General features: G+C 39.3%; 1 protein-coding gene across 2 annotated transcripts in view; it reads left to right on the forward strand.

The window, feature by feature from the left end:
* Positions 1 to 14,711, forward strand: part of fndc3a (fibronectin type III domain containing 3A) — an 83,133-nt gene that overhangs the window by 42,502 nt on the left and 25,920 nt on the right. Inside the window, exons 1-8 of one of the 2 annotated variants that reach the window (XM_041799758.1) lie at positions 5,506 to 6,285; positions 8,023 to 8,099; positions 8,206 to 8,452; positions 8,733 to 9,038; positions 12,675 to 12,733; positions 13,894 to 14,060; positions 14,141 to 14,200; positions 14,293 to 14,431. In XM_041799758.1, the coding sequence (XP_041655692.1) occupies positions 6,249 to 6,285; positions 8,023 to 8,099; positions 8,206 to 8,452; positions 8,733 to 9,038; positions 12,675 to 12,733; positions 13,894 to 14,060; positions 14,141 to 14,200; positions 14,293 to 14,431 (1,092 nt within the window). In that variant the 5' untranslated portion in view covers positions 5,506 to 6,248. Of the gene's footprint in view, positions 1 to 5,505; positions 6,286 to 8,022; positions 8,100 to 8,205; positions 8,453 to 8,732; positions 9,039 to 12,674; positions 12,734 to 13,893; positions 14,061 to 14,140; positions 14,201 to 14,292; positions 14,432 to 14,711 lie in introns of those variants that run through there. The other variant, XM_041799750.1, reaches the window with a different exon arrangement.

Here is a 14,711-nt window from a genome sequence, read left to right on the forward strand (position 1 = left end):
CACATTACTCTGCCAGGAAACCAACCAATACCAGTATCATTCTCCAGTATCAAAAAAAGGAATTTTTTGCTGTTAAAAAAATAACTCGCCAGAGTGGCGAGTGGTCTTAAAAATTTACCAGCCAGAGACAAAATCTACCTGTAACTGGCGAGTGGCGAGTGTTAGTTTTGGACCCTGCTTGTCATATTTTCAACATGATGACAGAGAGAGTGCCATCTAGATAAAACAAATACATCAGTAAAATTTGAAAAAGAGGGAGGAACTGACAGTTCCTTGTCAGTTGCATCCACTTTTGCAAATGTTTCCAACATTTTTGTGCAACCTATACAACGTGCAGAATTTGTCTGCAAGTTTTTGCTAATTAATGGTAATATATTCCTTATATTGGGTGTCAGGGACTTTTCTTTTTGATACTGTGATTGTGAACTTAAATGCTTTAAATGTAGGCATTTTTGAAAACCTATAAAGTACTTAAAATACAAAGATAAATGCTGCTTTTTTTGTGTTTGTGATCGCACAGACTGCCATTGCGGTTGAGACTGTGCTTAAAAGTGTGCACTAGTATATAGTATATATAAACACTTGCTATATTACCCAGCCTTGGAAGAAAAATCTGTGAATATTTTTGTCTGGCCCTTGATAAAGTCAGTTCCTCTTCTTCTTCACCCAACCTCAACAATTATCCCCATCTCCCCACAGTAACCTCCAGCCCCCTGTAGACAAAGACACACTGCACCGTTTGATCGTGATGGCCCGCCTCCGGAGGCGGGAAGGTGAGGACGGGTTATGCGATGTTGACGCGAGATGATGGTGTTTCCTAAGTGTTGCCTCGTCTCTGTTTACTCTGCCTAAACAAGCAGCTTGTTTGTGACTATTCCTGGCCGAGTAGCAGCCTGCCGTTTTGTGGAGGAGGACTGATGTTTTTCCCGTGGCTGCTTCCTCTGGAAGGCTGGCACTCCATGGCCACGTCAGCACAACCAATGCTCCAGTTGACTCAAGGGGAGGGGGAGGGGGAGGGGGAGGGGGGGGAGGGAGAGGGATGTGGCCTTTTCTATCTGATCTCTGTCAGCACTCGTGCGTCAGTCTGATGTAAAAGAGTGGGTGTTTTTTTCCCCCCATTCTCCACCCTACCTCTCCTCTCTTTCTCTCGCTCTCTAAGATGTATGGCTCCCCCATCCTTCCTCCCTCACCCCGTGCTTTCTGTTTATCCTCTCCTCTTTACACTCTCCAAGTTGGTACATACAAAACCCTCTAAACAGATAAACAATGGCATGTTGAGTGCTAATGTGATTCATCAGATTTCCTGTTAGTCAGCACAGGCTCTTAGTGGAGTTGTTCAATCAGTGATTAAGCAGGTGCACAGCGGCACCTGCAGTAAAAACGCCATCCGTTATTAGTCTTAAAATGAGTGGAGTTAACAGTACATACTTTGAAATCCCTCACAAATGATATTATCTGAAATCAATGGAGCAGCGGCAGTGTGGCTGCCGTCTTTCAGGCTGAGCCCACTCATGCTCGCTGAACTCAGATTTTTGTCCTCACCCAAGGAAATGAGACCTTGTATCAGTCTGCTGGCTCGGTGCACTGAGAGGGGCTTCAAAGCTTGTTGCCCTTTTGATTTTAGAATCAGAGGCTTACCTGCTGTCTGTCTGCTCCAGTTATGCTTATTAGCAGCTAGACGCGTACAGTATTTTTCAAATGATTGTTTTGCAAACAAAAAGGATAAATTTTGCCCCATGAATGTTTTTTCGACTGCGTTTATTTGTGAATACAATCCAGTTTCAGATGTATGGCAAGTATTGTCCCCAGCTAGGGTTAAAATATAGTCTGATGTTGAGAATTGTGTGATTGTGGATGTTTGTGTTTTGCTACCAGATTTGCAACAACAGACACGATCAGTATCTGCTTCTGTAGTCCTTTTTTTAGCACTGATTCTGCTTCAAACAGCAAAGATAAATGCCCCACATCTCCGTTTATCTGATATCAGCTGGTGTTGGTGTTTCCTGAGTTGAACAGGAAGTAAAAGCACTGATGCCATCAATAGAACTAAGAACTTCTCTGTGTATGCACATAGATTAATCTAGCTTTATGTAGGTACACAGCTAAATAGAATATACAACATAGTTTGTGTTGTGTGGGAATGTTACAAAGTGTACTTTTACTGCCTATCATTATTTTTTGCTACTGTTTGTTTCATAAAATATGGCTTCTTTAATTTCACCTCCCCTTTCAAATAAGTTTTACTTGACCATTAAACATTTTCAGGTCAAACCTGGACATAAACACAGATTAGTCACTGTCTGAGTCTAAATGCACACCACTGTAGCATAATTCTGACTATAGATACTTGAATTGAACAGCAACCGATCCTAACAGACCAACATTTATGAAAAAGCATGTGGGCAAAATATTGGAAGGAATGTTTAGAGTCGCCTATCTGGTCACCTGGTTAATCCTCAGGTGTCTACGACTGAAAGAGGTACTGAGTGTACAGTGTAGTGTTGATATGAAGGCTAGCTGAATTGCAGCCAATAAGTATGAAGCACACCAGCATTTTGAATCAAATTAGGCTGAAATGAAGCGCCTTTTACTGTTCCCTTAAAACAACTCTATAAGCTTGTCTGCTGCCGCTGCTGCTCCAACTGTTTTCACTAATTTTCAAGATTTATTTTTTCGGGCTGTTTTGTGCCTTTATTGATAGAGGAGGACAGTGGATAGAATCAGAAACAGTGATGACAGAGTGGGGGAAAGACGTGCAGGAAATGAGTCGCAGGCCTGACTTGAACCCGGCTTGCTAGGCCATCTGCACCTGGTGTCGACTCACGTTGGTTAAAAGTATTTCTCCCATGTTGTAATTTGTGCTGAAATCATTGTTGAATGCCAGCCTGTTAGCTAAATTACATCAGCTGTTGGATGTCAGAGCGTTAGTAAAATGATCATTAGGCAAAGGTAAAGTTACATGATATGTTCAGATGCAACCTCAAGCAAAGGAAATTTGTGTTCTGTGTTCAAGAAACTTGAAAACAGCTGTTTGGAGCTAAGCTTTGCTCTGTTTTTGCAGTAGTATAAGATATTTCCATCAGTTGCATAATGTAGCTGACTTATCGCCCTGAGACTTCATCCTTTTATTTATCAGAATACATGCCCTGTTTAGCCCATTGAAAAGATGTAATAACTTTATCACTCAGTTAGTAATAGTGTCAAATAATTCCCATTAGTAAACTCATTTAATTAAAGAAACATCACATTGTGTGATTCAGTTATCCTTTTGGAATATGGTATTATTTCACAATATTACAAAATGGTTATGGCATTACAAAATTAACACAAGCCTGCATACTCATGTCTGAGCATAAGATAACATAAAAATATTTTTGAAGTCTCTCCGAGTTCACTTCTTTGTAACTGCACTCATAGCTTTACGCATCGTCTCTACCCTGTTGAGGTGTAAGCTACTATTAACTTCAACACTTTTCTTACGTGGACATTCACAATAAAAGTATTTCGGAAAAATAACAACTGAAGACTTTTATTGTGAAGAACTACACTGAAGTCGACATGAACACAAATTCTTATATTTATATTATCTTTGTTTATTTCACAAAGATGCAACTTAGACAATGTTAAAACGCTGTATAATAGTCTTATATTAGATAATGGTGGACATGTGAATTAACAGTTGCATTTATCATTATTTATTCTCGACTCCTGCATCTCTGCTCCTCTAAGCAGTAGAGATGCAACTGGTTGACTACAACTCCCACATCGCTTTGCATGTCAAACAAATATGGCTGCCCACTAAAGAAAGTCAAAGTACATGATTGAAAATGGATTAAACATGGATTAAAAAGACGCTTATTATCCGATGTAACGCTGTGGATTTAATCTCCAAAGACCCTGAAAAGTCACCAAAGTTCCTGGCTCGCTACAACGGCGTTGTTTAGAGCTACGGAGACATCAATGGTAGCAAACGAACGGAAAAATGGTCAGCTTTCAGAGGAAAAAAATAGTATGTTTCTATGACTAACGGTTCAAAAGTTATCAACATTTATATAAACTGTGTCATGTATTGTTGTATAGGACAACACGGTCCTCAGAGACTCAGAGAGAAAGTCAACCAAATTCCAGGCTCACTTGAAAATGTTAGTGCCCAAGACTTACAGTTCAAACATTACCAAGTGATTTTTAAAGGGATGTGCCTGCCGCACGTATCCTTGCCACATGAGCTTTAAGGGTTAATATATCGGCTACATATTGGCCGATGTTGATTGATCTGTGATATGCTATAATTGACCTGATTATGGTCCGCCGATCAATCGGTCGGGCTCTAGTGTGTACTACAGCAAAACATGCCTTTAAACCGGTGATGACGGTGTTGCAAAAGTCTGTCTTGTGGAAGAAATATTACCGGTGATGGTACTGACGCCACTACTCCTTGGTAGGTTTTATACTGCTCTGATGAGCAAAGTCAGTAAAAGCATGAATAAGGATGACTTATGTTGTCCTTTATCAGGTTACACTGCCACCTATAGGAGGTCCCAGTGCACTACAAAGTTAAGTAGACTGATTAACCACTAAACCAGCTTCTATAATAAAACACTAAATATGATTTGCGCTGGTATCAATATAAGCGGATCTAACTCATAAGTGATCAGCACTGGCTGCAAATCCTGATTCTTTCACAAACTATGGAGGCCCTGATGTCTTACCAGTTAGTTTGCACATCTAATGTGCAGAAGCTATTGCCCTGACAGCAAAGGTCTCTTAGAGGTGCTTTATATTAATATTTTTCATTTTTCTTGACTTCAGTTCCCACACAGCATGTCAAAGACAGATTTGACAGAAAATGTACTGGTGTAAAAAAAAAAAAATGTACAGCAAACCTATTAGCAGCACAGAAACTCATAAGAGGGAGAAGGGGGCCTCTCTGTGTAATAATTCCTCACTGTCATCCCACCTTATCAAATTGAATTTTACAACACTTTGGTTGTGCTAGATTTGTTATGACAGGGTCCCATTTCTTCAAGTAGATGTCAGCTGCAGTTTCAGTTTTGCTGGTGGATTTCATTTAGTTTGTAAGTCTTTGTTTCTGTTGGTCCGGGGTAGGAGGGAGGCACTTCAGAGTTATTAGCAGTTATGCCGAGAAGTCAGGGAGTTTTCCGTATAATTAGCTGCAGTTTCAATTTATTTTTCACATGTAATGAATCAGTAATATCCATGCATATCCTGTTTTATAAACAGGATGCTGTAATTTTTTGCCTATTTGTTTGTCCGCCACCTCAATCCAGAACACTTTAAAACCAGATGGTAAATATCTACAGTGCTTAACAAGTTTGTTAGACCACCTGTCATATTTGTCTCAGAGACCATCCACATTCAACCACTAAAACTCTTTTTTCTGTTCAGGAATGCAAGTAAGTAAGTATAATTTGACATATCAATCAAGAATAATAATGTGCTTTACTATTCTTTCAGTTTTTTTGTAAATCAGTAAATTTGAAAATTCAAGGATAACAATATTAATAATATTTTAGCATTAAAAATATCATTTCGGTAAAAGAGCTGCTACATATTGGGGTATTAACCGTTGCAGAAACATAAAAAAACAATTTTGGTAGTTACCAATGCTGTTAGGGCAGCTGTGGCATAAACCTTACCTTGGGTTGTGGTCTAATAAATTTGTTAAGCACTGTAATTTGTCCCGTTCTTATGTGACAGCAGATAATGTTAAATTTGAATGTAAACAAATCTTTAGTTGTGAAAAAGCCTGTAGAGTTGTGCCTTCAAACAGCTTTTTCACCAAAGCAGGGCCTTTTTCTGCCCACCTGAATAAGCTCCTGTTTAATTTGGCTAGGAATCACAAGTAGGGCATTTTTCGTTGCTCTTGAGGTGAATCCAGTGCTGTTGTTAGTAATTTCACCCAGACCTTTAAGGTGTAGTTAGCCATTCATTCTGCATCCTGACTTGCTTAAGTGTGAGCCTTTAGAAAGGGAGTTCAGAGAGTGATACATTTGGTATGGAGCCCTCTTCTGTATATTTCTATGTTTATTATAACCTCTTTATATCCTCGCTGTTATCCCGAGAGTTGGAATCTGGACTTGAGTACCTGAAGGGGAGGTGCTGTAGATTTGAAGTGGGAGGTTACAGTGAATCATCCCACAGGCCAGAGGACAACTTCTGCAGTCAAAGGCCTGTTATGGCTGCTCAGTCTGAAGTGCCTCCACTCTTCTTACTCCACATTTGACAACATGAAGGACAGCTCTTCCTCTAGCAGGCTGCCGGGAGGTTAGTGTGTGCTGTGGACCTTTTTGCTCCCCTGTATGACATCTGGTGTTGGGGCCCCAGTGTTTATGTCTTAGGTTTGTAAGAAGAGAAATGTGCGAATCTGCAAACTTGGCACCGAGGGCCCTCTCTTTCTCTCTCCTAGGCTTTCTGCTGAGCTGTCACTTCTGCTGAGCTTAGCTAAGCCGCGGCACTGGCCCCTACAACAGAGCCACGCAGGGAACTTTGTTGTTCCTCAGCACTTTTCTTCTTGCATTTGCCAGTATTTTAAAATGCATTTTGCAGCTTTTTCTTACTCAGACGTTTCTAATAAATGAATTTGTCATTGAAAATGCAGCTGGGTTTGTAAAGTGATTCAGCTACATGCAAATTTCTCCCTACAGAGGCAGTGTGGGGGTTTGCTCTATTAAAAACCAACCTTGTGTTATACAGTATGTGCTAGCTGGCAAAATGGGAAGTGATGTTAGAGTTGTTAACGCTCCAGAAAGTTAGGCACTTTAATTGCCTTTAATAATAAGATATTATTATTATTATTGTTAATATTTATAGTAAATTTGAGGCAGAAGCACTTTAAGACTAAAACTGAAATGTTTGATTTTAAAAAAACTGATGCAACATTCTCTTCAGATTATTTTGATAGAAGTTAAAAAAAGTCATTTCTAAAAAACAAGTTTAAGCTTTTGCTAAAAATTTGTGGTGCAAAATCTTTCATGTCAATCAATACATGAAAATGTGCAATGTTTTGATGTGGTCCAAATTGTACGGCTTGCATCATCTCCCCTCACAGATGTTTTAGCTTATCAATGCTGCTTTTGAGTCTCACAGGCTCTGTGACGTAATGTCATTTTATGATAATGCCACTGGTGTTGAAATATACATCAGTTCTTGCAATAGGACCATGAGCCAAAAGTATACCATTAAGCACCCAAACAAACCAAAATGTGGTTCTTTGAACTGGCGGCTTGAAGAAAAAAGACTCCGCCCACCAGAAGCATGCAGTCACTTACAACACTGGCTTCAGCTGCTCCTGGACAATTTTTTTCCTCATCTGCTCTGATCAGTGCTGAAAAATGCTCCCAATCTTATTTATTAACTAAGTGTAGAAATCCATGATGGAATCAGCAGAATTGAAGTTAAATAGCAAACTTAAAGGGACACTTCAACCTTTTTTACAAATTCGTCCATTGCCATAATACCTATAGTCTTAGTAATAGGTTTGTTACCTTTAATTGTCTGTGCAAGCTGTTTTTAGATCGCTGCTGCCGAGTTTGGACCTGTAAGCAGATGGTATTCCGGCTTTCCCTCATCAAACTCATCAAATACACAATCCAACAACTCCAAAACACTCTCGTGGACAAGTTGTGACCTGTACATTCACCACGCTATGAAATAATAACGTATAATTATGTAACATTATAACGCATGAAGCAAATACTCTGAACTATTTCTTGAGCAAACCAATGGGCAGAGTGACACAGTGCAGCAGCCATGTCAGGTTGAGAACCAGTGTGGTAGTATATGTACTTTAACTCACGTATGGCTGCCAGGAACTTTATCCACTGCTTTTTTTATTTGTTCAAATATATTTTTGCCTTGAGAATTGTTGGGCTTCAGTGAACCAGGTCAGACTGAAGTTTCGGCCCTGTGCCTGCCTTTAATACTCCCAGTACATTTAGCACAGATGAAACAGTTGTTTACCCTCAGGGAAAGTGTTTGATCTTACTCTTACTTTCTCAACAGGTCCTGCTCAGGTTCCCATGATGTCTCCAAATGGTTCAGTGCCTCCAATCTTTGTGCCTCCTGGATACGTATCACAGGTATAGCATCTGTGCTATTTCCAGTTCAGCGTTTCTGACTTACATCTTGTTGAACTCAGAGCAGCTTTGATATCTGCATTCCTCACTCTTGTGTGTTTCCTCTTAGATCATAGAGGAGAATGGAGTGCGGCGGGTTCTGGTTTTACCTCAGCAACCAGAGTTCCACCCGGGGGGCCACTCCCCTCTCCACCACCCTCCACCTCCACCCCATGCCCACCTGCCTGCCTTCATCCCACACCCTGCCATGATGCCCCCACCACCCCATCTGTACACGGGCATGGCGGGGAGCGTGGGCGACATGAGCTCTCAGTACATCTCCCAGTACCACCCAGCTCATATCCACTCAGAGCAGGGTGAGCCGGATTTAACAGCGTCTGTTTTATTAAGATGTTATTTATGAGAACTCAGCACTTCATTTGCACACTTGAGTAAAACAATCAAAGCCTTAAGCCTTACTGTTTAGTCTGTTAGTCTCTTAATCTTTACTCCACCTCTGTTTATTTGTATGCCCAGTCATAAAATATTTGTGATCCTACCAGTTATTGGCCTGCTTCTCTGGCTGCCAAGCACATCTTTCCTTACTCATGTCTGCATCTGCACTAACTCAAAACTGTTGCCTTTTTCTTCCTGAAGTCTCTGCAGATTCTCACTCCCAACACGGACGCCCTCCGTTCGTTCACAGAGATGACAGAACGAGCAAAACGTACGAGCGTTTGCAGAAGAAACTGAAGGAGCGTCAGGGAGGTGGAGGAGGAGGAGGAGGGCAGGTGAAGGACAGCCCTCCCTCCTCGCCACAGAAGACTTGCAGAAGCCCCCCGACGGTGGACATCCACAACGGCGTTGGAGGGAAAGGGCTGGAGGCGGAGCAGGGGCAGCTCAGCCACGCAGTAGCCAGTCCTGACAAGCAAACAGCCAGGGGAAAAAATGGAGAGTCAGGAGGTAAGGAAGTTAAAGGGTAGAGGTTTGTTGAGCTCCATAATTTGGCTGACATACAGTAACTCTGGGTGGAAGGAGTGTTCTGTGTTTAGGTAGTGGGAACAGTGCCTCATTAGGGGCAGCAGCTGGTGGCAGTAATGCATCAGAAATATGCCAGACATTATTCTTAATAACATGAACTCTGACTGCTCATTTATAATAGAGTTTAGTGTGGCTTCTTGGCCATACCACTGCATAATTAAAGGCTTACTTTAAACCTTTAAAGGGGAGAGAAAATACCTGAAGAAAAATCTACAAACACTGAAATATGAGCAATCTTTGTTTCTTCATTTTAACATGTATACAGGTATTATGTATGATTATCATACCTTTTAATTATAGTAATTCATAGAGAAGAGAGATGAAGTTGTTGATTTTATTAAAGCATGCATAAGACTTTGATAGCGAAGTGGTTTGAAAACTTGGAGATGTCTTTTGGCAGTGGCAGCAACCCTCTCAGGATAGCATTGCTGCCACGAATTCAAGTCAATTGAGACTTCTTATAATAGTGAAATTATTTCTATTTATTTTTGCCAAAATCAAAACCCCAGTAAACCTGTTGATTGAAGTTTTAAAACATATCTATGACTGTTAAAAAAAATGTTACATCCAAGGTTGGAGACTTTGGTCGGGGTTGAGTCTTTCAGCACCTCACAATTCGATTCAGAATCAATTTTTGATCGTAGCCGATTCCCAATTCACAACGCCTTCATTATTTGTTATAAAGAGGGGTAATTATTCAGTATTGGTTGGTAGATCCCCAAAATAATGGCCTTAGCTGTTACAATGTTTATTTTAACTTTGTGTGGTGGCTTATGATGTGATTTCACACTTCTTTTTTTTCCTTTTATCCATGAGGAATAACAAGACAGCTGAGTGATATGCAAGTATACATGCTTCAGAAAAATAATCATAAAAAATGTATGTTTAATAATAGTGATAAAAAATAATACAAAAAACGAGTAAAACTACATCAAGGGACACATAGTGAAGACAGCAATACAGACTACTGGAGGCCAATATCAGAGATTTTCAGAAGGACAACTTGTGAAATTTGAGAGTTATGGTCATTATTATGTGGCATTTTATGCAGAGAAAAATAACCATGATTAAAAAATTAAGAATAATAAAATAAAAAATAAAATAGAATAGAAAGAAGATAAAACAAAGACATGTATTAAATGCAAATACTTTACATGAATAGATGAATAAATTAACCAACAAAATAATAATAATAATAATAATAATAATAAGGACAATAGTAATAATAATAGCAGACTCATATATGATTGGAGGAACAAGGAGAATAATTAGAACCTATAAAATGAATGGAGCAGAAAAAAGAAGATAAAATGTTTTACTACTGTACGAGGTAAAGACAAAAAAAAACACACAAACACAACGTGATTTCACATTTCTGACCCGATCTTGTCATGCTTCAGTTTCATGCAGACTTAGCGTAATGAATATGTCAGGTCATTTTTCCTTTTACCCAGGGATTGTAGAATCCACAGCACGTCTCAACACTTTTCTTTATTGAAAATGGGAAGAGATTAGTGTCTCACGGCTCCAAGACATTAATTGTTTATCAGTAAGTCAGACATGTTGACATTTCCAACACTGAGAGCTAGCCCTGCTAATGCTAACAGCACAACTAGCAAGCCATGCCTGGAAGTTGGGAGCAGCAGGAAAATATCAACAGTAAGGTTTACCGTGCCAAAACTATCTTCTTTTGAAAATAAAGTTGGCTAAAAATATTGATTTTACAAATTTTGAATCCATTTAAATGCATACAAATAAATTTTTAGGATTCTAACACTGTTAGACATTTTCTGAGCACCTCTATTCTTTCACTACAGGAGTGAGGGTTTTTTGTTTTGTTTTTTGCAAAATAGTCATAATAGATGATAGGATTGCATATGTTAATGCATTTTAACTGCAGTACTAATTTTGGCCTTCTCACAATCAAAGAAACACAATTGGAAGCTGTTAATTTACATTTTTAATGTGTGCCATGCCCATGTAAAACTCTAAGTAGTTTTGTATTTCAATATTTGAAGAAATGCATTATCCAACTTTAGTTACTAGGTTATACTTCATGTCACGTGTGTTTATTCTTTAACTTACTTCCATGATTGATTACATAGGACTTTCATCTGCTCAACCTACTTCTCTTAAGTTTTCTTTACTGCACATGCAGACAGTCAGCCTGTACCTCTCACAGCATCTTCTCCCATCCCTCCTCCTCTCTGCTCCTCCTCGTCCCCTGTCATGCACAGACAAAATCATCAGCAGTACAATTTATTAAGAAATTACGGTTTCGGTTGGGATTTCATTATGACAGCAGTTGCTCTGAGTGGCATCATTCTACTTTATTTTGTTTTTCTTTGCAGTTAAGTTACTGTCATAACTTTTGATCAGTAGAACGTTCATCATTTCCCTTTCAAACAATGCCAGACATTTAATGCAGACAGGAGCGGTAAACAATAGAAAATACAAAATAAAAGCACAGCAAAGAACAGTTTGCTGAGAAAATGTCTTTACTTTCATCTTTATTGGGTTACTTACAAACGCTGTGATATTAAGCTAAAATATTCTGTGCATTTTTGATTAAGGATTAGGGATTAGCACTTGGATTTAATCTAATATCTAAGATGCCGAAAAAATATTTTTAGCTGATACTAATATCGATATTTAAATGAAGTTCAGACCTAAATTTACGGTCCTTAAAACACATGACTCAGCTGCTCTGTTCACAGCAGGGGTGCACAAAATCAAATTTCGGTCCTTAAAACACAATTTTAAGTGTAAGAAAAGACAGTGAAGTATTTTATTTTGGTCTAGCCTAAAACCACACTAACTCATTTGTTTGTACTACCAATATTTACAGATGATAAAGGCAGATTTTTGCAATCAAAATATGGGTTAGAAATATCTGCAGAAATGGTCAAACCTGCTGATATCAGTATCATGTTGATAATATCATGCATCCTTCTTTAGGATAAAAACTGAAAATTAGATCTCTTCTTTGAGAATTCTTATGTACTTTAGCTTGAGTAAGGATATTATGTAACTGCCAATAAAACAGTGTTTGTGTTCAAAAGGCTACTGCAGGGTCATGTTAGACCTATCGTTTGGGGCCAAAAGTGCCAGAGCATTTTTTTTCTATCCCAGTTCAATGCAGTAGGAAATAGGTGAGTAGCAGAATACCTATGTTTTTAAAAAAAAATACAGAATAAACATTATGCATTTTTACACAGTATTGATCAGAATACTTGTGATTATCATTTAGGGCAAAATGCTGCAACCCTAGTGGATGAGATTAGACTATTTAAGTGACAGATTAACATGGGAAATAACAGTTTTGCCTCCTTAAAACCTCCATCGCTACACTGTCAGAATAAGCACACTGAGTTGATGTTCAGAAATGTCACAATGGGAAGATAAATATGGCTGTGCACACAATCCAAGAGTTACAATGACAGGCACAGAATAAGTCAATATCACTGACTCATTCCTTTATTATTTCTACTCAATTTGATCCTCATTTCACAAAGACAGTGATGTTTTAATTACATTTTTGTGCATTTCTCTCCTCAGAGCTGGATGAAGATGCTCAGGCTCTGCAAGCACTATTGAGCACCATCAGTAAACCAGTGGTTAGTATTCACATGACTCACTTTATGTCTTCTCTTAAATCTAGTTAATGTCATTTGCATGGTTTTGTTTGTCTATTAGCGCTTTGTTCAGAGTCGTAATGATGCATATGTGTTGCGTCATTACACATCCTGTTAACGTTGATGATAAATTCCTGCTGACGTCTTGCTAATGGAGTCAGAGTTGCTGACTGGTATTCATGTGGGGATTTTTACTCCCAAATGAGCCACCAAATAACGGGGAAAGCAGTTACAGAAATGTTTGCTTTCAAATGAATATTATTGTTAACCAAACATTTACAAGCACTAACACCTTCTTGGTACGATGCTTGTTGACTTGTTTTCAGTCAAATAACCCTTAGATAAAGCAGAATAAAAGTGCTGGGCTCACAACAGTGATGTGAATAGATAAAAAGGAGAATAGGGGTTTTATCAGGCAGCTAGATGGGGATCTTTGGAAGCAGGAATATAACTTCCTTAACCTTGTATAAGAGGAGATTTGTCATACATTACCTTTTAGGTCTTTGTAAAAGCAGTAAAATTAGTTTATTGAAAAAATGTTGGATCAAGTAAAAGGAGCGTGTCTAATACAGGAAGGTTAAGCTTGTGTTAAAAGTGGATTTTTCTGTCTTGCTGCGATGGTGGTTTGTTAAAGGACTGAGAATGTGACTGTAAAGAAGTAAGGTGGGCCCCTCAGGGCACAGACGAGGAGGAGGTACAGACCTGACCTGATTGAGTTCTTCCACATATGAATCCCCCCTGCAGTGTAGGCTAGGCTATTTTTAAACCATCCGAGAACCAAATGAAAAATCTCAGGGTTGCACACCACATCCCTGCCAAGTGCTGAACTCCTTTTCCCTAAGTGGCATCAGCACCAGTATTTTAATCTGCTTCTCCTTTTCCTTTAAGCGATTTGATTTTTTATTAGCTGTTGAAGTTGAAAATAAGACATATTCTTCCTTCCTTCTTCCTTGATGTATATATTAGAATTAAGAACATGGTGCAGGCTTAAAAGTAGGCATGACCCTTCACAGACTTGGTCCATGACTGCAAAAGTAGAGAATAGTTTGAGATTTATCAGGTGCTAGAACTTGTACGAGTTCATGTTCTGGTTTTCTGGTGTGTAAAGTCTTGATAGTACAACTTTGATGCTTTCATAACAGGTGTCAGACATCCAGGCAAGAGGAGTATTAGTGAGCTGGAGCGCGCCAACCAGGCCCGAGAGTGAGAACGGTAGTGTGGAAGATGACTGTAATCCCCCTGAGCCCCTCAGCTACGAGGTCTCAATCTCTTTTAGTGGAAAAGATGGAAAGTACAAGAGCATGTACTGGTAAGCATTAGCAGCAAAAATATTTTCCATTGACAGTTATTTCAAACAAAGCTTGAGAAACCACTTTTCTCTCCACGCAGCGGGGAAGAATTAAGTGCTACTTTGGAAGACCTTCGACCAGCAACAGACTACCATGTCAGGTCGGTGTGGCCCTCCACCTTTCGGACAATTTTTTTTTATGAAGTTTTCATGCAAGAGGAATATTTTTAAACCCCTGCTCTTCTTTCCTCAGGGTCCAGGCCATGTGTAACTGTTTACAGGGAAGCCCGTCTGAGGCTGTGAGCTTCACCACTTTAAGCTGTGAGCCAGATCCTCCCAATCCTCCAAGGAAGGCCAGTGGGACCAAGAACACGCTGGTACTCCAGTGGAAGGTAAAAACAGGATGATTAATGGAGGTGGGAATTCAAACCACAGTTTCAAGAGTAGTGCACAAGTATCAAGAGGTTTCACATGACAAAAAGCAATGATGTATTGAAAGAGAAACATGCAGGATATGAACTAAACATTAAGACCATTGAATCACTTGTGTACAGTAATGCTGTCTTGATGTGGAAACTGTAGCTCTGTTTATACGGATGTTTTGCGCGATGATTGCCACTGTAATTTTTGCCTACTTGAGAAGCCTTAAAGTCAGAGAAATGGGTTTAAGGT

This window comes from Cheilinus undulatus, linkage group 2 (genome assembly GCF_018320785.1).
Source record: "Cheilinus undulatus linkage group 2, ASM1832078v1, whole genome shotgun sequence".
NCBI lineage: Eukaryota > Metazoa > Chordata > Actinopteri > Labriformes > Labridae > Cheilinus > Cheilinus undulatus.